Genomic DNA, 24,877 nt, shown 5'->3' with positions numbered 1-24,877 from the left:
TCTCAGGCCCTAGTCCAAATGAAGATTTTGGACATTAGACCAATGCTAACGTTTTATGGTAACAGGATGTGTGAGCATCTGAGGAATTAAAAGTAACAGGCCCCTGTGTAGCGGACAGTACATTAACTCCTCACACATCAATCTGCTCGTGTGGGTAAAATCCTTGTGTATGAGCTGTTAGGGTTAGGGTTAATGTGGACAGTCATTCAAGTGTGAGGAGAGGATAGAGAGCAAAGCTTGCAGGCAGGGATATATAATAAAATTAAGGTAACGAACCGAAGTTGAAACTATTCAGTAACCTGCAACACCCCCCCCCCCGCATTCTCTTAGTACCTTTCAGACCTTTTAAAGCATTATCAAGGTTACAGTAGCAACAAATGCTTCCTGTTCTGATTTACCTTTCCCACACCTTGACAGAAGGAATCATTGCCTTTTGTGAGCTGAAAATTGATGATACCGGCTATTTTTGCAAAACCAGCCACTAAAGGAGGTCACAGTTTATGAGGCTTTTTTCTCTGTTGGGGAAAAGCAAACCGACCTGTCTGTTGAGCTGCCCTTTCCTGTTCATCTGAATGGCTTCTATGCAGTCCCACATTGGGACTGCGCAGGCCAGCCACGGATAAGAATTGTTAGCTTCTAGCAAATTCCAAAAGAGTGCTCCCCCTCCCCTCGGGGCGTGCAATCTCCCCGCCCCTCGGTCACATGACCCAAGGAGGAGGGAGTACTCTTCCCTCCAGTTCTCTTTCTGCCGCCACGGAGAGAGAACGTGCTTAGCTTCGTTCGTAGCAATGGAGTCTAAGAAAGTTCCACCGTTTAAGAAATGCTCTTGTGGGGCGAAGGTGGCAAAGTCCGATCCTCACAAGGAATGCCTCCTTTGCCTGGGAGAAGGCCACGTTTCCTCTTCCTGTAAGAGCTGTGGCAAACTCACCGCCAAAGCTCTCAGGGAACGTTCTACCCGCCTTATCTCCCACCTTTACAAGGAGTCCCTTTGTCTGCAAGGGGACTCGCCTGACCGTCCATCTGGTAATGTTAAGTCTTCTGAAGGGGCCCTGGTTGGTGAGTCCATTGGGGTTCCCTCCTCGAGGAAGCCATCCTCAGTCGTTCTTCGCCCGGCGAAGTTTATAGCCCCGGGCTCCCAAGATGGCCGCGGCTCGTCAAAGCGTGTTTCCCGCTCCAGGTCCCCCAGACGCCATCCGCCTTCCAGACCGCCAAAGTCTCCATTGGAATCGTCAAAGAGTAGTCGACACTGTTCCCCCTCAAAGTCGCCCATCGTCATCGACGCCGTCGCGGCTCCAACCTCAGGTTGAGACGGCTCCGCGTTCCCTCGATGGGTCTGCGCTACCGATTATTACTGTGGAGGACTCTCCTCCCCATCCCGTGGCAACCCCTTCGGCTCCAGATCCGAGCAGGGCCCAGGAGGTCTCAGCAGAGTTCAAGGATCACCTCCTTCACCTCTACAAGGATGTGCCGCAAGTATCCTTGGACGAAGGAATCGCCTCAGGGCCTCAGCAGCCCCAAGATGGCGCCGTTCAGATGCGCTCCGAAGGGGATACTCGGGAACCGCCGAGTCGTTCTCACGGACGAAGTCGTTCTCCACGTCGGAGTCGTTCTATTCGTCTAAGCTGTTCCAGCCATCGGACCCTTTCTGCCCGTCGGAGCCATTCGGGCCGCCAGAGCCGTTCGGGCTGCCGGAGTCGTCCGAGCCCTAGGAGTCGTTCCAGCCGGTGGAGTCTTGACGCCCGAAGCCACCCGGCCAACAAAACCTCCTCTGCCTGTAGGAGCCTTTCAGGTCTCCGGAGCCATTCTGGTCAGCGGAGTCGTTCGAACCGACGGAGTCGGTCGCACCGAAGTGATCGGCGCGCTCACCAGAGCCGACCGCATCGCCACCGGTACACCACGCCTTTGCTTGATTTGAGGTCGCCAGTTGTTCGTCACGGTCATTACCATTCCCGACCCCGTACTCCTTTGAGAGGTCCCTTATCCAGGTCCCCTGTTTCTTTGGGAGATGACTATAACTCCGACTACGACCCTGATTATGATCCCTCCCTCTCACCTGAATTCAGTGGGGATGATGAAACCCGCACATCTCTTCCTTCACCGGAGGACACTGTTGGGGACTCTAAACCGTTATCCCCTGCTGGAGACGTCCGTCTCTATGCGGAGCAGTTGATCCGCATGGCGAAGGCTCTCAAAATAGAGGTCAAACCAGAGGATTCTGGTCCTATTGACGACGTCATGGATATTCTGCATAATCCCGATGTGGGACCTGCAGTATTTCCAATCCTGAAGAGTCTCCTAGAGATTCTCCATGCTAATTGGGCTAAGCCAGTCCCTTCTTCCACTAAACGCATAGAAAATTTGTACAAAATACGCAACTCAATCATAGTGGAAGCCCTACCCGGGAAGTTCAGGTCTGGGTCGCACACCTCCCCACGAGACCCAGAGGGCCGTAAGTTAGACACGTTGGCCAGGAAAGTTTACTCTTCCACTGCGGTTAGTGTCCGCATCTCAAATTTCATGGCCATGATGGCCAGATACCAATATTCCCTTTGGGATCGCATATCCCCCCAGATTGCCCTCGTCCCTGATGACCAGCGCCCTTCGGTCCTTGCAGTTCAATCAGAGGGGATGTCTCTGGCGAGACAGCAGCTGGCGGCTGCCCGGCACGTGACAGACTCTTCTAGCAAGGCCATAGCTTCTGCAATAGTTATTCGGAGACATGCGTGGTTGCGCCAATCTGCACTTCCTCATGACACCAAGGCTCGTATAGAGGACCTTCCCTTCGAAGGGACGGCTCTATTTAGCGACCAAACAGACACCTTTTTAGATCGCCTTAAGAAAAATAAGACGAATGCTAAATCCCTTAGAATCACTCGTCAACCCTCTGATGCTAAGAGGCGCTACTTTGGTCGCCCAGCTACCCAAACCACTCTCCCTTATAGGTTCCAGGCCCCTCCTCATCAGCCCCCCTTCCGCCCATCCTTTCCTCACCCACAACAGGACAGGAAGTTCCCTAACAAAAACAGGTCTTGTAGGGGCCAGAGGGGATCTCCGGGTTCTTTTCCCAGGGCAAAGCAAGCATGACTAGACGTGTCTGTTAATTTTCGTGACCTGTTGTCACTGTTCTTCTCTGAGTGGTCGTTTATCACTACTGATGTTTGGGTTCTTAAAATAATAAAATATGGTTATTTCATTGAATTTGACACTCTTCCTCCTTTTAGACCTGTTGGACATTCTGTTTCTCACAACTCTGATCTCCTCTCTGTGGAGGTCCACACCCTGCTGTCTAAGGGAGCTATATCTGAGGTGTCACCTTTAGATCTGAATCATGGGTTCTACTCCCACTTTTTCCTAGTGGATAAGAAAGGTGGAGGGAAATGCCCTATCCTGGATCTGCAAGGCCTTAATATCTTTGTCAAGACCAGGAAATTCCGTATGCTTACCCTCTCTGAGGTGCTTCCTTTCCTCGATGCCCACATGTGGTTCGTAGTGCTGGACCTTCGTGACGCCTACTTCCATATAGCAATCCATGAACAATGTTGCCAGTTTTTACGTTTTTGGTGCAATGGCAAGTGCTACCAATATAATGTGTTGCTGTTCGGCCTGTCTAACGCCCCTAGGACCTTCACTAAGTGCCTTGCTGTCGTAGTAGCTCATCTCGCCCTCAAGGGGTGTGTTATATTCCCCTACCTTGATGACTGGCTGGTGGTGGCCCATTCACAATCACACCTGTCCACACAGGTGGACTTGATCCTTTCGACGCTTCATAATTTGGGCCTTTTGGTTAATTTCGAAAAGTCTCAATTGACTCCCGCACGAGCCCAAACATTTATTGGGGCGTATCTGGATGCCCACTGAGCCTGGGCCTTCCTACCGTTGCCGAGGGCCTATGCCATCAGAAAACTGGTGAATAGATTTGTTCACAAAAGGTTCCAGACAGCGCATCAAATACAAAAGTTATTGGGCCTTATGGCCTCCACCACAGCGGTGGTGGAGTTTGCACGTCTTAGAATGCGTCCACTCCAAAATTGGTTTCTTAGAGCCTTCAGGATTAATGTGGACTCCCAGTATAAGCGATTGTCCATCCCCAGATATGTGCTATCTTCTCTGCAGTGGTGGACTCTTGATATTAATGTTCTAACGGGGGTACCCTTTCTCTGACAATCTCCTGACAGATTTTTGTTTACTGATGCTTCCCTGGTGGGTTGGGGCCCCCACTGTGATCACCCTACCGCACAAGGGAGGTGGTCTCTCTCAGAGTCTTGTCTGCATATTAATTTACTCAAGCTGCATGCCACCCGTCTTGCTCTGTCTTCGTTTGCAGGGTACCTGAAGGGACGGCACGTTCAAATCGCCACAGACAGCTCTACCGCCCTGTATTACCTAAACAAACAGGGCGGCACACGGTCCGTTTTGCTCTCCAGGGAGGCCAGCGACATTTGGCAGTGGGCCATCCATCAGGACGCCTCTCTCCTAGCGATCCATATTGCGGGCAAGAGCAATACTTTAGCCGATGCTCTGAGTCGCCTTCCAAACCAGTCGCACGAGATTGCACTGAACAACGAGTTCCTAAACCATATTTTCCAGCAATGGGGCTGTCCTCAAGTAGACCTGTTCGCCACGCAGCACAATGCAGTGTGCCCCACGTTTTACTCGAGGGCGGGGGTCAGTCCAGGCTCAATGGGGGATGCCTTTCAAATGCCCTGGAAGGGAACCCTCTTTTATCTCTTTCCCCCATTCCCTCTACTTCAGAAGGTCATCGCCAAAATGATCCAGGACAACACGGATGCCATACTTGTCACTCCTTTTTGGCCCAGGAGGTCGTGGTTTGCAGTGCTCAGGTCACTTGCACGGGGTCACTACCTCATTCTCCCAAAATACCCTCCCACTCACCTCCCAACTTCCAGCTGGCCACCTGGAGGGTTCTACCTCAGGCCTATGGTCAGATAGGGTAGCCAAAGTACTCCTCCACTCACTTAAAGCCTCCACGCGTCGTTCCTATGACACTAAGTGGAAATGTTTTTCTGATTGGACTGCGGGCAAGGGCATCTCACCTGTTTCTTGCCCTTTGCCTAGTGTTTTTGAATATTTACTGTTCCTTAAAGATGAAGGCTTATCTAATTCATCTATCAAAGTTTATTTGGCCGCAATATCGGCTTTTCACCCAGAGATTGACTCCTTTTCAGTTTTCTCTCACCCTCTTTCCAAAAAGTTTTTAAAGGGCCTAAACGATCTGTATCCACCCGCTGCCCCGCCAGTTCCCCAGTGGAGCCTGTCTCTAGTGCTTACCCGCCTGATGAATCTCCCCTTTGGGCCCTTGGCCACCTGTAATTTGGCCCTGCTTTCGTTTAAAACAGCCTTTTTGGTTGCAATCACCTCAGCAAGGAGGGTGAGTGATTTGTCGGCCCTATCCCATTCCCCTTCATACACTACCTTCCACTCAAATAGAGTAGTTCTCAGAACAAAGATTTCCTTCGTACCCAAAGTAGTCTCTGCCTTCCACCTATCACAGGACATTGTCCTCCCTGTCTTTTTCCCTAATCCATCTTCGGATGCTGATAAGGCCCTACATTCCCTCGATGTCAGGAGGGCACTCCTTTTTTACATTAACCGAACCCAGTCTTTTAGGGGTGTGGATAACCTCTTTGTCTGCTTCAGGGGAAAACATAGAGGACAGTGGGCATCTCCCCAGATCATTTCAAGATGGATTACATCTACTATCAAGTTGGCCTACGACCTTGCCCACCGGGAATGTCCTCCCATGATCAAGGCTCATTCTACCAGGGCGTATGCGGCCTCCATCACCTTCTCCTCAAGAGTTGATATCCGGGACATCTGTAAAACTGCCACCTGGTCCACTCCATCCACGTTCATGAAACACTACGCCGTGGATGTGGATTCAGCAAGAGATGCAGCAGTGGGACATGCAGTGTTGCAGTCCTTATTCCGGTGATTGTCCCACACCCTCCATCCTGGTAAGCAAGCTCGCTATTCTCCCAATGTGGGATTGCATAGAAGCCATTCAGATGAAAAACAGAGTTTCACTTACCTGTAACTTTTGTTCATCTGATGGACCTTCTATGCAGTAACACATTCCCTCCCTCCTTCCCCGCTGTGGGACCGTTCCGCTACTACGAGTGGATGGTTCCGTGGCGGCAGGTTGGAGAACTGGAGGGAAGAGTTCTCCCTCCTCCTTGGGTCATGTGACCGAGGGGTGGGGAGATTGCATGCCCCGAGGAGAGGGGGAGCACTCTTTTGGAATTTGCTAGAAGGTAACAATTCTTATCCGTGGCTGGCCTGCGCCTGCGCAGTCCCAATGTGTTACTGCATAGAAGATCCATCAGATGAACAACAGTTACAGGTAAGTGAAACTCTGTTTTTCTTCAGGATGTCTTTCGGTGGCAAGCGAAGGCAAGGACAGCGAAGGCACGTTGCAGCCCCAGCTGTTCAGACGGCCTGCAGGCCAGTGGTGGGTTGAGCTTGTCTGCTGGGGATTCCATCCCGTGGAGCGAACACTGCAGGCCTCAGGAAGAGGAGGAGAAACACCCTCTTGTTTCTCTTGTTCGGTCTTTCCCGTGCTGCCCTGTATGGCCCTTGCTGCATGGATTTCTCCGCCCCCCCCCCCTTGTCGTCCATAAGTTTGACGTTTACTCTGAAATTCTTCGGTATATAAAATGGGGAAACCATGGTGAATTTTATGTTTCAGTCAGTACTTATTGGACAACATGGCCATTTTAATCTCCAACATATGTGGCTAGAAAAAGACACACAGCTTTTTAGGTTAAACTGTTCAGCTAATAATTATTGCCTCCAAGTCATGGCAAGTTTGAAATTGTCGAGCTTGCTTAATATTGTATCTGCAGCCAGTACCTCCATGCATTGCTGTTAATTTTATGGAACAATAGGCCTTTATAAATGGATTTTTTTTTTGGTGGGAGAAACTTTCTCTGTTCCACATGTGCCTGCCATTTGTACTTCGAGTTATGTCTCTTTCAGCATGAAGATTTTGAAGAGTACAGTGTGGAAGCATCAGTCTTAACTGTACAGTGGAGTTAAAGCTCAGGGGAAATTCCTAGTTTTATTCTAAACAGCAAATGTGTTCAAAGGCAGACGTGATATAGAGTGAAAGCCTTAAGGTTATTTTGACCATGGAAGATATAGAGATGTAAAATTTCTCGAAATGTTGAAGCCACAGGAGAAAAAACTTTTTTCCAAAGTGGACTTTTTTGGGGGGAAAATTGAAATACATGCAGTACTTACTTCCCTGTCAAACCTAACCTTCTTTCACTATCTAATAAAATAAATGCACCATTTATAACTTAGCATATACAGTTGTACTAGTTGATGGGATTTGTTGTACTTAATATTGTATCTGCAGCCAGTACCTCTACAGTGGGTAGAATTACCAGTATGTGACTCAAGAGAGTTTCTTCCAAATGATGTATTTTCATTCACTTCCTTTAACTTTTATTTTTCCTGTATCTAAGTTTGCAAAAAATTAAAGATACACGTACTAAGGTACGCACAGGGTGCAGCAGTTTGCAACTCTTTCTCAAGCACTGGACATACTTGCCATTTTCCTTCCTTCCATAAATACATCATCTAGTACAACTTTATATGCTAAGTTATAAATGATGCATTTATTCTTCTTCAGCAGTAGAAACCTATGTGATGGAATGTCACCTGAGCTCGTTTTTTAAAAGGAAAGCAAAGTATGGCTTCTTCCTCACATGCACTTGTATGGTTGGCCTCTCAGACAGTTTGAAATGTGAGTAGCGCCACTGAAGGGCTTTGCCATTCCTTGGAATGGGTCATTGTTTTACTGACAGAAGTTAACAGGTGAAGCAACTGTGTGTGGGGTTTTTTTTTTTTGAATTTTCTCTATGATTGTCAGTCAGCGGTGGAAGTTTCTGCCATACTGAAAGAGTGTGAAATTAAGTCACAGTTATAGCATGTGTTTAAATGTTTTGGGAAATGCTTCTCAGCCATGGGGTTAACTCTTCTCTCTCCCCGGCTTTCTTTATCTGTTGTGCAAGAGTTTTTACGGTTTTCAATGTAAATGCCACTTTTAATACTTAGATTTTCAGATTGTTTCCAGTATCTGCCTTAATGATTCTTCTACTGGAAGGCTCTATGAAGAGTTCTGTTTCCTGTGTTTCTGTAGGCCCAGGTTTGAGAGGAACTACATGCAGACATGTTTTAATTTGCTCTGTTTCTGTCTCAAATTGAAGTAATAGTTTATACATCTGTCCTATAAGTGTTCTTTTTGCTGCATTATCACCTTTTCAAATATAGTATGCATTGTCTGGATGACTCCACAGCAGGAGTTTCCTAGCTTCTTGTTTTTTAGCCCCTGTATTAATTGCATATATGCCAATAAAAGGTGCTGCTGTTGTTATTGTTGTTGTTGATTGTGGCTGGCCGGCTCCTTTTTTGCCCTGGGAGGGTGCAGCTAGTGTGTGGGCCCAAGTAGGTACACGGCACCTTTGGCTTCCACTTGGACATCCATAAATAAATAGACCCGGGAACGCCCCCTTCTACACTGTGAAAGAGAGTGTACAACTCCCAAAGCAGGTTATATGCCTACTCATGTGTCAGCTGATACCCCAAACCTTTGATTTGTCTGGATTTAACTTCAGTTTATTTGCCCTCATCTAGTTTGAACCCAACTGCCACCGTTGGTCTTGGATAATTGGAAAAGTGGAACTGAGTGTCGTCAGTAGAGTCATCAGACAACCTCACTCAGCGGTTTTACATGGTTGCTAAATAGTGTAGGAGATCTTGCAAGCCAGTGGCCAAAGGATGGAGTCGCAGTCTCCTGCAAGCCCCTTCTGGGATCTGTCCTTCAGGAGGGTCTGAAACCATTACAGAACAGTGGGGCTCCTGTCCTCGTCCAGCAAAGCCAGCTAAAATCAGTGGCTTCTAAAAACATGGCCCTTCTCCCAACTTGAGAGAGGTGTGGGGTGTTTCCAGATGCCACACTGGGCTCTGAAGGCACCAAACAGTCAAGCGTTTTCTGAGGGCCTCAGACCCCAGTGTGGGGTCAGGGATGAGACCCCCCCAAACCCTTCGTGCTCAGGGGATGAAGGAGGGATGGATTCTTTTGCAGGGGGCTTTTGCAGAAGGTGTCCGCAAGGCAGCAGGCCTTTATAGTGGCTGGAGGGGGGCACTGGCTTGCTGGGAGAGATAAAGCCCTGCAAGTGGACGTGGGGGGTGGATGGTTGGAGGGGGGGCACCTGATCCCAGGTGACAAGTGGGTGTAGTCTGGGATTTTCTGCTTAATTTCCTCTTGGAGCCAAATCTTACGGTGCTATAGTTTGGTGGTAGTTTTAACAGTTATTTGACTGACAATTCCAGCCATTTATTTTTAGCATGTTCCCATAAAACTATCAGTTAAAACAATATAATATGAAACAGCTAACACCAAGAAACAATTAAAAATAATAATCATACTGCATCCTGCCAAGTGAATTAGAATCATATACACATATTAGTCACTTATGTGTAAAGGGTCCCCCCTCCCTCCAATTTGGTCTCAAATAAGTAAATCTTACTCTTCCTCCTTTGGCAGTACACGAATATGGATTTCTCACGACACTGTGATTTTGCCTTTTGTCCCAGACCTTTCAACGATTGAGCCCATTGTCTTTCTTCGGCCTTTCCTGGAAGTTATCCGCTCTGAAGATACTACTGGCCCCATCACTGGGTTGGCCCTGACATCCGTGAACAAGTTCCTTTCCTATGCACTAATAGGTATGGCTCTGGAACGGTTGGTTTTAATGTCACCTAAAACTGCTGCTTGCTTCATGAAAGTGTTGCTTGGACCGGTCAATAGTATCTGTGATATTTGGAAGATTATGGACGAACTGTTGGGTAGTCATGAGAGCCAGTGTGGTGTAGTGGTTGAAGTGTTGGACTAGGATCTGGGAGACCCAGGTTGGAATCCCCACTCCTGCCACTGAAGCTCGCTGGGTGACCTTGGACCAATCATACTCTCACAGCTGAACCTACCTCCCAGGGATGTTGTGATGATAAAATGGAGGAGAGGAGAATGGTGTAAGCTGTTTTGGGTCCCCATAGGGGAGAAGGGCGAGGTACAAATGAAGTAAATAAATAAAATACATTCTGTGAACATTGCAGACACCTCTTTTTAGAAGCACAAGTGGTTGAGAAGGCTAATTCTCTCACTCCCTTTACTGACTTTCATCTACTCTCAACATTCTGGACCTCTTGGAATGTAATCAGCACTTCTCAAACTCTTTTTTCATCTTTTGTTCATGGCCAAATAGGAGTTTGTTTTATTGAGGAAGAAACATTTAGAATTCTGTTTCTAATCGTCCTGTGAGTAAGGCCGATGTACAGGAAGGGGGGGAGAGGAAGCGGCACAAATGAGAGGTTCATTTTGCTCTCGACCCGGTTCTTTTTGGTTTGACCTTGCCACAATTTCTCCTGTGTCGTACAGATTCTAGCCATGAGGGCACAGCTGAGGGAATGGAGAACATGGCAGATGCTGTCACGCATGCCCGATTTGTGGGCACAGACCCTGCGAGTGATGAGGTGGTCCTGATGAAGATCTTGCAGGTATGGACTGTTTGCTGTGAGTTCTTGCAGGTGCTCGGTGCATCTTGTTTACTGGAGACTGGACAAAGGGAGAACAGTGCTATTTTGTCTCCACTGAACCTTCAGCAGTCAACTTATTTTTAAACGTGTAGCTTGCGTACCCAGACCAATGTACTTGGTCTCAGATAGAAGCTTTTAATCTGCTGTTGCCAGAATCAGAGCTCTTTCGTTGGTAAAGTTGTAATACCTGAAGGCAGAGTTGTTTAGCCTCCCTTAAGGGGATGAGAGCGATGGGTGGAATGACAGGCAAGGAAGCTCTTATCCCACCTTCCCTCCAGTTGAAACTTGCAAAACACATCTCTGTTATGCGCAAATTCCTTGTCTGATGTGCGAAAGTCACCAAGATACACAGTGTTGCATTTTTTATTTGTTGCTTTGATCTTCTGCCAGGTTCTGCGGACTCTTCTCCTCACTCCCGTCGGAGCTCATCTTACCAACGAGTCTGTGTGTGAAATCATGCAGTCCTGCTTTCGTATATGCTTTGAGATGAGGCTCAGTGGTAGGTTTTCGCACCGACCATTTTCCAGCCATTCCCAGGTCGGCAGGACCTCTTGCCAGTGACTGGGACCACCCTCTGCAGTGTTGCCATGTGCTGGAATGCAAACAAGCCTAAAGTATGCTAAGTTGGCACGGTCAAGTTTCTACAGCTTAATAAAACTCGGGTTCCTGCACCACTTTTGTGTTCAGCCACTCCCGTCCCCCCCCGCCTCCACCCTTCAGCTCAGTAGCGCCACTTACTGCACAATTGCACGTTTTGCTGCACAGCTGAGGCTGGAGCTGGTTTTAATAAATTTCCGGTAATCCTTTGTAAACAACACTTGGAGGAGAGTCTGCTTGGAGAAGCCTCTAGATAATATCACACCGAGTAATGACACCTGTGTTATTTGTTTTTGTCTTCAGAGTTATTGAGAAAATCTGCAGAGCACACTCTGGTCGACATGGTACAGCTGCTGTTCACAAGGTAAACCTCCTTGTGTTTGTCTCGGTTCTGCTTAGATGGCCCTTCAAGTGTAGGAAGATTCCATACGTCCTTTTTGGGGGGGGGAGGGTGTTCAGGAAAGGAATCCAGCCCAAGCGTTATCTGGTTTTACAAAGCTTGGTTTTTCACCCAAACTGGTTTTCTCCATCACTGTGCTTCAGTGTCTCTGTGTTTGTTGGCTTTTTATACCACCAGTATACAACATGGAAGCAAGGACACAGTGCCACGTAAAACCAAGTCATACAGTAACACAATAACATTACACCCAGTACAAATTAATTAATAATAGAGGCATCAGTCATTTGCTATTGAAGACTGAACTAATTAAAACATTTTTTTGCTTGCCTGTGGAAAATAGGCGGAATTGTGGACTGGCTCCCACTGTGAATGCCTCGTTGTGCATCTTTAACATTTTGATGACTTAACTCCAAGAGCTGCCAGTTCCAGCGGATTTCAGGGCCCCAGCAGGACAATATGGGAGGAGGAGGAGTTGGGGAACTTTTAGAAGGAGAATTTGACAGTGATTCTACTTTCCTGAGTGTGGCCTGTTAAGATTGAGAGGGTTTTTTTATACACCAAAGACTTGAAAAACAAATCCTGTCGCTCTCTTTACATGGCTCCTTGAAGCTACTTTTCACTTTGGCCTGGAAGGTCACTGCCATTGTTCGGCATGGAGGTCATTGTTGCTGGAGAGGGCAGACATCCGTGCAGCGCAGGCAGGGCATTCCGCAGAATGACCAACAGAATTTTAGCCATTAGGGAAGGGACAGCAAAATTCTAGAATTAGGAAAAAAAATGGGGTGGAAGAGGAATATTGCACATTACACACACAGGCTTCTGTACCACTTTTCCTTATTGCTTGAAGAAGTTTACAGTAAAACAAGAACATTAAAGTTGACCCCAAACTTGGCATATTAAAAGATTAATACAAACACCATTTGAAACCAAGTCATGAAAAAGCCTATGTCAACAGCAGAGCCGTGTACCCTGCTGCCCCCCTCAAATTCCCAATATTAGCCCGATTATTGTTGTTTTTATTGTTGCTGAGGCTTACTTACGCGTGTCAGACCCTCAACCTGTCTGGCCCAGTGCTGTCTGCTGTGAGTGTCAGCTGCTCTCCAGGGTCTCAGACAGAGGTCTTTCTCAACCTTCGTTGATTAAACTTGCACCGGGCAGGTTGTCATGGCAACTAGACCCAGCTGCATCTTTTTTGGCTTGTCCCTTGCCTCCTGCCAAAGCAAAGATGAGGCTGCTGTAAGGCTGGTCAAGAGTTGCCTGGCTGCCTGCACTCGTGCCTGTGCCCTGCTTGCTTTTGGTTGATTGTTTGGATTCCAACTTATGCATGATTCAAATTTTTGTTTCCCTTGGTTAGGCGCAGTGAGTCAGAGCGCTCACTTTAACCCCTCTCTTGCCTAAAGCACACTCTTTAGAGTATTGAGAGCAGGCGTGGTGTGGACTGAGAGGAAGAAACAGCCCTGTGAAAGGGGCTTTGGCCTGCCCTGACCTCCCCCCCCAAAGGAAGAGGGAGGGAGAGCCGGCCGTCATACTGTTCCAGCCACACATCTGGCGCTGCTCTGCTGGGTGTGCCAGGCTGTGTGCTGCATGTGGCTCACCTGAGGCAGGTGCCTCCGTCCATGTGCTACATGCAGCTTGCTTGGGCAAAGCACCTGTATCCATGTGCCACATCCTTCCATGTGCATCTTCCCTGGGCCAGGTGTTGCCTTCTGTCCCTGGGCTTGACAGGCCCTGGTTGGAGGCAGGGCAGGACACGGGCCCACTGGAACTTTGCCCCATGGATAGAACGGCCAGCCCACCCTGTCAGAGTAGGCCCTGGGGCACCAGGTTGGCATCCCTGCTTTGCCACGGAAGCTTGCTGGGTGACCTTCAGCCTGTTGCAACATCTCAGGCTAACCTACCTCATAGGGTGGGAGGAGTAAAGTGGCGGAGGGGAAGAATGATGCTTTGGGGCCCCTCTCAAGGAGAAAAGCGGGATATAAACAAAAATAAAAATGTGTGGAGTATTTTATCTGAATAGAAGCCTGACAAGTTCAAAAGCTATGAACACTGACTGTAGCTACAGTCTCTGCATTGGCAACTTTTTATTTCACTGATTTCCTGTTCTGTTGCTGTCCAGAGAGTCCTTACCTGTTTAAGTACAGATTAGTGAATTAATTCCAAGGTTGTTTAAGGATGTGGAGTGACTAGGAAACAGAAGGAGTTCAGCCTAGTTTGACCATCTGTAGCTTTTCTCTGTGTTTTCTTCGTCATAGCCCTTTAGAGGCTTTGCTTCTATGCTTTTCTGAGGCGTACAGCCTATTACAAATTTTTGTCATGACATCCCCTAACCCCAGAACAGCTTTTGTCTGTCCGTATGTCCACTATCAATAAGCATGCAGCCCTTTAAAAAGGAAATCAAACACACACCTGTCTGGCCACCGATAATGAGGAGCGTCCATGCCAACTTATCCTGTGCTTAGATGTCGCCAGGCTTTCAGATGGCACAAAATCCTTCAGCATAGTGGAATAAGGAGCTCCAAAAAGATCTCTGTAAACTGGATGACAAGTAAAATGTAATTTTTAGCCAGTGTAAAGGGGTGCACATTGGGGCAAATAATCCTGATCACATTTATAATGGTGGGAACTGAACTGGCTGTGACCTACTGAAAAAAAGATCTTGGTCATTTTTCCCCCCGTCATCAAGTCACAGCTGACTTAGGGTTTTTGAGGCAAGAGGTGGTTGCCTGCCTCCGTGTCACGACCCTGGTATTCCTTGGAGGTCTCCCACCCAAATACTAGCCAGGGTCAGGGCTGAGAGTGTGTGACAGTTTTCCAAGTCACCCACCAAGCTTCCAAGGCATGAGTGGGGATTTGAACCTGGGTTTCTCAAGTCCTACTCCAACACCTTAATTACTACACCACGCTGGCTCCCATGGTGGATGATAATATCAGGTTTGGGTTTTTTGCTGCCGTTGCACCCTGTGTTGATAGCTTTCAGTTCTGAGAATTATTAGTTATCTAGTGTTTGAAAGTAAAATGGAAAATTTTTATAACACCTTTATTTAAATGCATGGCAGCCACATATAAAATTCTTTGTATGCGGTTCTAGTTACCCTGGATTATCTGGACACTGGATCTGATCCAGCAAGACATTGTATATTTTTGTGGAAAGTCTGGATCCTGTATTTTCAGTAACTATTTCTGTGTTGATCAGTCTTTTAAAAATAATGTCCTCTGAGCAATAGTATAAGGTGTGCGAATATTAATGAGCAGGTGCAGCAGCCCTGTGGACATCTAATCTTGCTTTTTTTCACATGTTCCAAAAAGGCACTAAACTCAAAATTATAGATTCATGTAAAGAAAATATTTTCTTCTCTATTGTATTATGCAGTTACAAATGAGAAACTGAAGTTTTAGGTATATTTTAACCATGCTGGGGAGAGCTTCACCCAGCAGTAAAGAACTGTTATTGATCTGTGTCCATAAAGCACTAAGTGGATGATCTGGTCAGACCAATCATTTTTTGGAAAATAACAGTTTCAGTCACATCTTTATATTTTGCTGTCCCTGCACGTGAACGGCCTGGATCAATGCTTTTCTCATGAAAATTTGGATTGGAAAAGGGTAGAGAAAGAACATGCAGAGTTGGGAGTTCCTACTGCCAGACAAGCAGAGGGGCAATTCCCTTTCTCTCTTAACCTGATATTCCTATCTGTTCTTGTTGTTCCAGGTTGTCTCAGTTTAAAGAAGAGCCTAAAAGCTATGTGGGGACTAACATAAAGAAGGTAAAAAAAAAAAGGATACTTATTCTTCTGCTGCTGTCTCCTCTTCTTCCAAATGCTTGTAGCTACTCTACTCTTATGTTTTTTAGCGTTCCTTAAAAAAGAAGACTGGTGAAAGGTGTTTTGTTGCTCCATACCAGGGTCGCCTGTCCTCTCCTGCTGGGGCGTGGGCTAAACCCAGCCAGAGGCAATGTGGGGCCCAGGAGGGGATGCCGGTCCCCTCCTGGGCTGCTGAGGGCTGTGAGTGAGCTGGGCCTCTGCGGTGCAGCCGCCAAAGAGCCAGCCTGGCCAAGTGACTAAAGGAGGGCAAATGCACGCACACGCTCGTCAGTAGTGCAACTCGGCATCTTGTTGTCGGCATCTTGTTGTCATCCAAGAAGAGAAACAGGGCTGCGTCTGTCAGTTGCCTCGTGAATCTGAGAACAGCTGCCAGTTCCTCCACGTGGCCTAGAAGGAAGTACGAAGGTCCTTCTGAGGCGGAGCTCTTGCCTCCTCCCAACGACTGACAGTTTCTCCCAGTTTCTTTTGTTTCACTTTTTACTGTGAAATGCTTCACAGTACGTGTTGCTCTTTCCCCTTCCTAAACAGTTGCAGCAGGAGAACGAGAGAAGATAGGTGATTTGTGTAAACAAAACCGAAACACGATGGGTAGCCGTGTTTGTCTGTAGCAGTAGAAAAGAGCAAGAGTCCAAGCAGCACCTTAAAGGCTGGCAATGTTTCTGGCAGGGTGCTGGGCTTTCGTGAGCCACAGCCCACCTCTTCAGGTAGGCTGTACCTGAAGAGGTGGGCTGTGGCTCACGAAAGCCCAGGCACCCTGCCAGAAACATTGCCGGCCTTTAAGGTGCTGCTTGGACTCTTGCGCTCTCTCTCTCTTTTTTTTACTAAAACTGAAACAAGAAGCGACACTTCACCGGGGACCCTTTTCATTATTTGTGCAGCACCATCAGTGTCAAGTGGTCCTTTTCCAGAGTTTGAGAAGGTCTTAGATTTGTGCTGGCTAGCAGTTGTATCAGTACAAGAGAAGAATAGGCCTTCTGAAAACATCTTCTCCTTTGTGGGTTTGCAGGTTGGTTGGGTGGGCATAACGGGAGGAGATGAGGATGTGTAGTGATCAGACTGTCTGACTAGGATCTGGGAGTTCAAATCCCGCTTCTGCCATGGTGATATTGGGAACTCAAAGATTTCCTCCTTCACTGATGTCCTAGAAGGTGTTCTGTTGTTGCAGGCTCAGCTGGATTTGTACCAGCAGGGTCAGTGTTACTTTGGGAGGTATTTTTTGGCACTTGGTGCTTGCAAATATTTATCCGGTACAGAGGCAGGGTCGAGAGGTTAAAGAGAAAGGTGTGTCACATAGCGGAAGAAAAGCTTGACTGGTTTTCTGTAAGTGGGCGCTGCTTACAGAATGTGGCACGGGAGCTTTTGGCCAGTCAGCTGGTGGCTTTTTGGAGCTCTGAGGGCTTCGGCTTCCAGTCTTGCTGTCCTGTCTGTCCTTGCCATGTTCTTGGTCTCATTCCTTGCATTGTTACGTTAATTCTCTTTGGGTTTGGTTTCCTTTCCTTTTTTCAAACCATACATGTGACTGTCTTTCACAGATGTCTCCATATCTCCTCAACAGACTGGAACTTTGTAGTGGGGAACATTCCAAAGCCCTGAACCAGTTAGAGAGAGTACTCCTCTTTCAGAAACTGAAGGTCTCTCTTTCTCTCCTTCCCTTCTGCATACAATGTTGCGGTGTGTGTGTGTGTGTGTGTGTCGCTGTGTTGTGCAACAAATGCTTTCCTTCCTGTTACTAACGCAGCATGGCTTTGGGGGAGAATGCATGCAGCAAGGTGTGCTTCTGTGTGGAATCGTGTTGGGAGGAGAGCTTTCCAGAGCAAGCAAGAGAGCCAGCTTGCTGTGCGGCCTTGCAAGGATCCAAAATTCAGCTGTCAAAACATTCAAAGAAATTGTCGAGGACATAAGCCAGGGGCGGCAGAGGCTACTAGTGGTCAGTGCTTAGGTTAGCGTCTGTTGGCACTCGTGTGGACTGTGCCCTTTGGGAGCTTTTCTTGTGGGGGTGCATAAAGCACTGAACAGGAGAAGTTGCTGGACAGGAGGGGGATAGGGAGCCATTATTGTTGGGAAGGTTTTCTGGCTGTAGATATGAGCGTGGTGAGCTTCCATGCGCTGCACGATGTTAAAGGGCTTGGGAGTGGCTTCAGCATAGGGGAGGCTCTGTATCCTCAGCGTTTCTGCAGTTGTGTAGTTAGCTAGAACAAGACCCAGGTTTCCAATCTCTGACTGTGCGCCATGGTTGACTGGGAATTCTTTCTCTTATAATAAAGTTGGAATGGCAGTGCACAAGGACTTCCTTCATTTCTCACCTTGGCAGGAAAGTTCCACCAGAAGCCTTGTGTAAACATTTTTTATCTGTATATCATACTTGAAACATGAACACATGAAGACATGAGACTGCCTTTCACTGAATCAGGCCACTGGTCCATCTGAGTCAGCATTGTGTACCCAGGCTGGCGGTGGCTCTCCAAGGTCTCGAGTCAAGGTCTTCTACATCACCTAATCCTTTTAACTGGAGATACTGTTAGGGGCTTAAGCAGGGACTGTCTTCATGTCAAGCAGAGTCTCTACCACTGAGCCACAGCCCCTCCCTAAACAGGGCGCAGAAAGGTGACTAAGAAGGTATAAATAAATAAAAGCACAAATTATGCAGGTTCCTTCGTAGTTCTTATGAGGAAGAATTGCATTTGATAGTTGTCAGGAAGCAATTTTCCTCCAGGCCATATTGCCCAGGGATATACTAGAGGGTTTTTTGGTGTGTGGCCATCTTCTGGGTATGGAGTAGGGGGTCACTGGGGGTGTGCAGTGGGGGTAGTTGTGATTTCCCTGCATTGTGCAGGGGGTTGGAGTGGATGACCCTGGGGGTCCCTTCCACTTCTATGATTCTGTGATTGGAGCTCTTAAGACCTTATGAACGTTATCTATATCTGATGATATTTTAGGTTATTATCCATTGGTGCTGGACCTGTAGTTAAAGGAAGAGAAGAGGAGGGCAGAGAGATGAGATCCAGGTGGTGGTCTCCCTGTATCCCATTACCCCCAGCAATAAATAGTTCTGGTGTTCTGAACCAAGCCTGCGATTGTGCCATGTGAAGGCCGGGAATTAAGCCGTTGTAGGGAGATGATGTATGTTTTGGTGTCGTCTTGGTCAGGGAACTGGCTCATCTTCCTGCTCCGCACTCATGGTTGTGGCTTAGGATGATGTTCCTCAGTGCCCCTTCCTCATCAGAGGTAGATATTCATGTTTCATACAGATCTACAGGTAGATTCGAGTCCAGTCACACCTTAGAAGCCAACAAAAGTTTCAGCGTCTAAGCTTTCAAGCATCAAAGCTCCCTTCAATGGAGATCTTTGAGTCCTTTTATCCTAGTCAGAAGATGGGAGGGGTGATGTAAAGAATTCTTGTTAAGGATTCAGAGCTATAATGCAGTGTTTAGGGGCAGAAAACTAGCATCTTGTAGTTAGATAAGAATCCTGTGTCCCTTCTCCGCTGTGTGTGTGTGGGTCCATTGTGTTCTGAACTTGTGAATGAAGTGAAGTTCAGCAAACTCACGTTGTAATTTCCCTATGAAATTTCTTTGTTTGAGGACTTGCTACTCTTAGGTTAGCAATGGAATCACCTGGAAGATTAAAACGTTCTCTCAATGGTTTCTGAGTGTTGCAGTTTTGAATGTCAGACTTATGTTCATTTATTCTTTTGAGTAGGGACTGTCCTGTTTGTCCAGTGTAGAGAGTGGGAGGGTGTACATGATTTATAATGGAAGATCTTTTAGTCATTTCCCAAAGATACTCCAATACGGGTTTGATGAAAAGAATATTTCTGCTTAGGTTAGATATAAAGCAACATGCTAACTTTGTACTGTTTAAATTTATACACAAGACCTGATTTAAAGCTATGAGAGATTTGGTTTAAACTTTTAAAAATCCCTTTATGTTCCAGTTTGGGGAGTTAGGGATTACTGGGCAGAAGGCCTACCAATTTTTCATAGCAATAACAAGCAGCAATAAAAATTATGTATGATATTGTTGATGGGCAAAATCTGGTAGTTCTCATTGTAGTAATATGGATGGAGGGGCAACTTTGCCTTCAGTTGAACAATTTACTCCCCCTTCCCCCCCGGAGCATCAGTGATACACTGGTAGTCCAACAATGGAAAAAACTGTTTGTGAATATAGGAGGAGTGGCTACAGAAAGCAAAGGGCGGGGTGTGTGTGTGGGGAAGCCCTTTTGTTTGTGCTTGCAATTCGTTCCTGTCATCCGAATGACTGCACCCTGGGAAGAAGATGAAGAGCGGCTTATTGGGCAGGGGGTGATATTTATATCCCCCCTCTCTATGCAGAAGTCACTCCACTACCCTGTGGAAAGGGCTGGGCAAATTATGAGCATGTGGAGCCTGACCGGTAATGTTGTGTGCTAGACTGAACAACTACTTACATGGAGATAATTCACAGTGGGTAGCCGTGCTACTGGACTCTTGCCAGGTGCCACTGGACTCTTGCCCTTTTCTACAACTACTTACATGGGACAGAAGTCAAGGCATGAACTTGACATTAAATTTTCTGTAGATTTTAGTGCATAAATGCATAATAAATAAGCTTAACTCCTCTTCTTAAATCAGAGGTGGTGGTGGTGGTTGTTTTTTAATCTGTGCATATGTATAAAGAGAGAAAGGACAGTGCGGTTCTCTCTTCAAAACATCAGGGTAACAAGTTTTTATCTACTTGCAAATTGAAATTATTTACAAGGTAATGTACAAAGCTTGTGGTTAATATCCTTGGGGGAAGTTGGCATGATCCTGGCCTCACATAATGCTGTTGCCTGTTTGAAGTTGGATGGCTATAGGAGTTGTGTGTGTGTGTGTGTGTTTGGTATTCACAGTTGAAAATGAGAGCAGGAGGGATGAGTGACTCGTCAAAATGGAAGAAGCAGAAGCGATCCCCACGAGCCTCTTGCCACGTAACCAAAGTACCTTCAGGATCAGAGCCGCCCGCTTTCAATGGCACAGGCACACCCAGCAATATAACAGGTGAGGGGAAAGCTGACTCTGGCCATGGGGCATGTTATTTTAATACAGTGAAAAATCTGTAACCACAGGGGTATTGAACCATGGTTGCATTGACAAATACCAGCATGAAATAGCATTTGGCAGTTACAGTGAGAATGGAGTTCGGAGAGAGTTGCCAACTTTAGCTTGAAAAATTCCTGGAGATTTGGGGGTGCTCCCTAGGGAGGGAGCTCAGTAGGGTTTTGGTGCCATTGAGTCTACTCTCCAAATTTGCCATTTCTTCCAGAGGAGATCAGTTGTAATTACAGGAAAGTTTCAGGATTTGTTCCTCTGTTACAGTAGGGTGAAAACTAGTATAATTAAAACGTTTACATTTTATTTAGTTATTTGTTTGTTTTGCCATCAAGTCGCAGCTGACTTATGGCGGCTCCATAGGGTTTTCAAGGTGAGAGATGTTCGGAGGTGGTTTCCTGCCTCCCCGTCACAGCCCTGGGCTTCCTGGGTGGTCTCCCATCCAAATACTAGCCAGGGCCGACCCTGCTTAACTTCTCAGATCTGACAAGATCAGACTAGCCTGGGGCTATCCAGATATTTGAGCAAAAGAATGATTGGAGTAAAAATCACATTGAACTACAGTGTTCACTCTTAGGCTAACATATTTGGGACAAAGCTTGTTCCGGTACTGGGTATTCAGAAGGGTATTCAAAAGTAACTCAAGCTCTTCAGTGGATCAATTTGATTCAAAGGAATGAACCACCTGACCAACTCCCTTCCTTCACCCAGCCATTTATCCCACAAGTTTTCTCTTTCTTTCACAGTGTCCCTGGCCAGCATCTCAGGAAGGGTTTGGGTGTTTCTTCTTCTCCTCCTCCCTTTCTTTTCCTTTTGTGTTGTGCGTAGGCATTATTTTGAACTGGAAACTGCCATGAATGCTGTGGTAGAAAGGTGATACATAAATGTGTCAAGTAAAATAATAATAATAACGTACCTTGAGCAGCCCACCCCCCAGTGAGAAGGTCCGCTGCTGTGTTCCACTGGAGTCCCCAGGGGCAGTCCAACCCAAAATGCCTATGCAAATGGGAAGGGGGCTCTGTGCTGTTCAGTACTGGGTGTGTATTTGTGTGCCTTAATTAATTATGGGGTGTTCCTTATTGCTGTCGTTCCTCATTAGCAGGAGGAGTCAGTTTTGTTGATGTCCCTTCTCCCATCTCATCTGGAAGTTCAGAAAACACGTCGTCTGCAGTCAGCCCATCTACTGACAGCGGCGTGGAGGTTTCCTCCCACATGAACTCGAAAGAAGATCTTACAGACTTGCAGCCGGTCAGCCCTTTGGGAATTAGCGCAACCGTGCCTTTAAGTGAGCCTAGATGCAGAGAGCAGCTAGACCTCCAGGTATGAGGTTCTGTTGTCTCCGTTTGCGTTTCAGAGCTCTGGCCGGCAGGCTAACGTTTGTCTTGTCCTTCTTGGTCTCACTGTAGTCTTATGCAGAACACCCTTTAGAGATTTCTAGAGCTTCGGAGCAGATCTGCCCAGATCTGTTTTGTGTGGACACAGAGTCATTTGTTCTTGCTTTTTCTACCTGTTCCTTCTACTTCTACACTTTCCCTACCTTTTCTACAGCACAGGTGTATTGTTCTACTTTCCTGTGTGGTCAGTGAATAAGGGCTGCAGTAGACCCGTTATGAAAAGGCCTGTGGAGGCTGGTTGCGCTTTGTTTGGCTTTGGTGGATGTTATTTAAGGTGCACCAAGACAATTGGCCATTCATGTCTGCTCACTTTGATCCCAGTTCCATCCTTAGTCAAGCATCCCGCAGCAAAATAAACGGAAGCAGCGCTCTGCCCCAGTCAACAAAGGGAGTGGGAAATTTGATGGCACAGGTCACAGATTATATTCCTCAGTAGCCCTATCCCTAGGCTTTGGATGTAGGGTATCTGGCTGCAGGGTGGACCTTTGGGGTATGTTCTGGCTATGAAGATGTGTTGGGTTTTGAATGGATGGGTTGGTGGTGCTAGCTTATATTTACTTTATTTCCTTCATATTGACTTGTATGCCTAAAGGATGAATACCCCCCAGAAGAAAAGACGCCCTCTGCTTCGGTGGAGTCCATCCCAGAAGTTCTAGAGGAGTGCACATCTACGACTGAGCACTCAGACTCCACTTCTGTCCACGACATGGACTACGTCAATCCCCGGGGAGTGCGCTTTACGCAGTGTTCCCAGAAGGAAGGTGAGGGATCTGGTATACCTCCTACTTTGTACTCTGTCGTTTCTGCAAGGAGTTCGCATTGGGGTAACCCACGTGTACTGTCACAGCAACCCAACAAGGTAAATTGGGTGGAGGCTGACTGGCCCCAGTTCACCCTGTGAGTTTCATGACTAAGTGGGGATTTGAACCTGCATCTCCCCACTCCTAGTCAGACACTCAGACCACAGTGGTTCATATTTTCCTGTCTTTGTCCCTCCCTCTCTGTCTCTTTGCACTGTTTAAAAAGGAGCCGGAGTAGAATTTGCTATTATTGTGGGCCTACTACGTTCTGTTGCTCTCCCCCGTGTTTTTTCTCAGCATGCAAATGTATTTATCCTCTGTATTTTCTTACAGGAACAGCACTAGTCCCTTATGGATTGCCTTGTATCCGAGAACTGCTCCGTTTCCTCATCTCCCTCACTAACCCACATGATCGCCACAACTCAGATGTGATGATCCACATGGGGCTGCAGTTGCTCACGGTTGCCCTGGAGCTGGCTTCCGTGGCCAGGTGCCCGTCCCTCTTGGGCCTCGTCAAGGAGGAGTTATGTCGCTACCTCTTTCAAGTGAGTTTGGGCTGTGTGGGTGCTTGTATCTGTACAAACCTGGCCTTTGCATTAATGCATCTTAGAAGAAGCCTTTGTTATGACCGGGATCCCCAATGTGATGCCTTTCTTGGCCCCACCAAGTATTTTCGGAAAGGAGTGGGGCTCTTGCCCAGCTGGGCTTCTGATTGGCCACTGCAGATGTGATTGGCTATTCAGAGTAAAATAGTGTTGTTTCAGCAGCAGCAAACCATCACCAGCATAGATTGTATGAATCTCACTTAGGGGGCTAAGGATAAATTAAGCATTCTGCATGTTTATCAGCTGCCTGGTTCTCCAGTGGGCACCTTGTCTGAATTGGCAGAGGTGATCTCTGGTGTAGTGTTGGAGACACCCAGATTCATCATTCTTGGGGACTTCAACATTCATGGACTTAATCTTGTGCACGGAAACTTTGAGGGCAGGTTTGATTTCAGGGCCCCCACCTTGCGGAACGGCCTCCCCAAGGAGGTCAGGAAGGCTCCCACGCTCCTGGCTTTCCACAAAGTATGCAAAACTCAGTTACTTGAGAGGGTTTTTCTAAGCAAGCAGTAGGGTAGCACTGTAGAAAATGATTCACAGAGTAACTTGGGCAAATTATTAGGGACTGTATAGTTTGCTGTTAAGTTGAATCCTATTGTGTAATTTTGAATCATTTAATGTGTCATGTTAACCCTTATACTTCGCTTCAGTTCTGTTTTTTAGATTTCTGGTTGGTTCTACAACCCAAATCCTATTTCATTGTTTACTGAATGCCCCATCCTGTTGTGATTCAGTTGACTCACTCTGTGTAATTCGCCTTGAGTCCCAGTGAGAAAGGCAGGTTATAAATTCTGTAAATAAATAAATTACCTTCTTCCCTTCACTTCCTCTGTGTGTTTGGCTCCACCTCCTGTGGCAGCCATTTTGGGGTTGTGACCACCACCCTGCATCAGAATCCCATAGGTACCCACAGGCTCAAAAAGTTGGGGTCCCCTGTGTTATGATTTGGGGTTTGAAGGTGGAATTGTTTTCTGTGGAGGAGGAAGAAAAGTATTTGTGTGCTAACCGTCTTTTGACCTAATTCTTCCCCAGTTGTTGAGTGTGGAGCGGCTCAATTTGTACTCCGCTTCCCTTCGAGTTTGTTTCCTCCTCTTTGAGAGTATGAGAGAACACCTGAAATTCCAGCTAGAGGTGAGTCTGGCTGCCTTGTTCTTGGAAAGTAATAATGTTTCAATGGTGGTTGGGTTCATGGATATGTATTTCTGCCATATTTCTACCAGCTATTGTCCGAGAATGTAGGGATATTCAGGCTCTGTTCTTTGACCTGTTCAAGTGGATTTGTACATATAGTGATGTATCAAGTGTACATATTGGTCATATGCACAAATTTGCTGCTGTGGGTTTCCAGGTAAATCCCAATTTCGTATAAATCAGGTGTCAATTAACAACACTGTTTCTTAAAGCATATTTCAGTGTAAGAAAGGAACACCTGCCTTGCTCTTGTAAGCCTTTTCTGTATGTACAAGAAAGGTGAACAGAAAACACCTTGGAGCATGTCAGGGCTCCCATGTAATGGTAAATGAAGGTTTTTCCCAAATAAAAATGGGACGGAGAAGGGATTGCAGCAA

The 24,877-nt window shown here is 46.9% G+C and overlaps 1 protein-coding gene across 1 annotated transcript in view; it reads left to right on the top strand.

Moving 5' to 3' along the window:
* GBF1 (golgi brefeldin A resistant guanine nucleotide exchange factor 1) overlaps positions 1–24,877 on the top strand; it is an 89,294-nt gene that overhangs the window by 28,565 nt on the left and 35,852 nt on the right. Inside the window, exons 5-14 of the mRNA XM_056850558.1 lie at positions 9,622–9,753; positions 10,463–10,581; positions 11,011–11,119; positions 11,521–11,581; positions 15,327–15,381; positions 20,312–20,459; positions 21,610–21,830; positions 22,497–22,665; positions 23,038–23,249; positions 24,342–24,440. Coding sequence (XP_056706536.1) covers positions 9,622–9,753; positions 10,463–10,581; positions 11,011–11,119; positions 11,521–11,581; positions 15,327–15,381; positions 20,312–20,459; positions 21,610–21,830; positions 22,497–22,665; positions 23,038–23,249; positions 24,342–24,440 — 1,325 coding nt within the window. The remainder of the gene's footprint in view (positions 1–9,621; positions 9,754–10,462; positions 10,582–11,010; positions 11,120–11,520; positions 11,582–15,326; positions 15,382–20,311; positions 20,460–21,609; positions 21,831–22,496; positions 22,666–23,037; positions 23,250–24,341; positions 24,441–24,877) is intronic.

This window comes from Euleptes europaea, chromosome 5 (genome assembly GCF_029931775.1).
Source record: "Euleptes europaea isolate rEulEur1 chromosome 5, rEulEur1.hap1, whole genome shotgun sequence".
Lineage (NCBI taxonomy): Eukaryota > Metazoa > Chordata > Lepidosauria > Squamata > Sphaerodactylidae > Euleptes > Euleptes europaea.
This window is presented reverse-complemented; position numbering and strand designations above follow the sequence as displayed.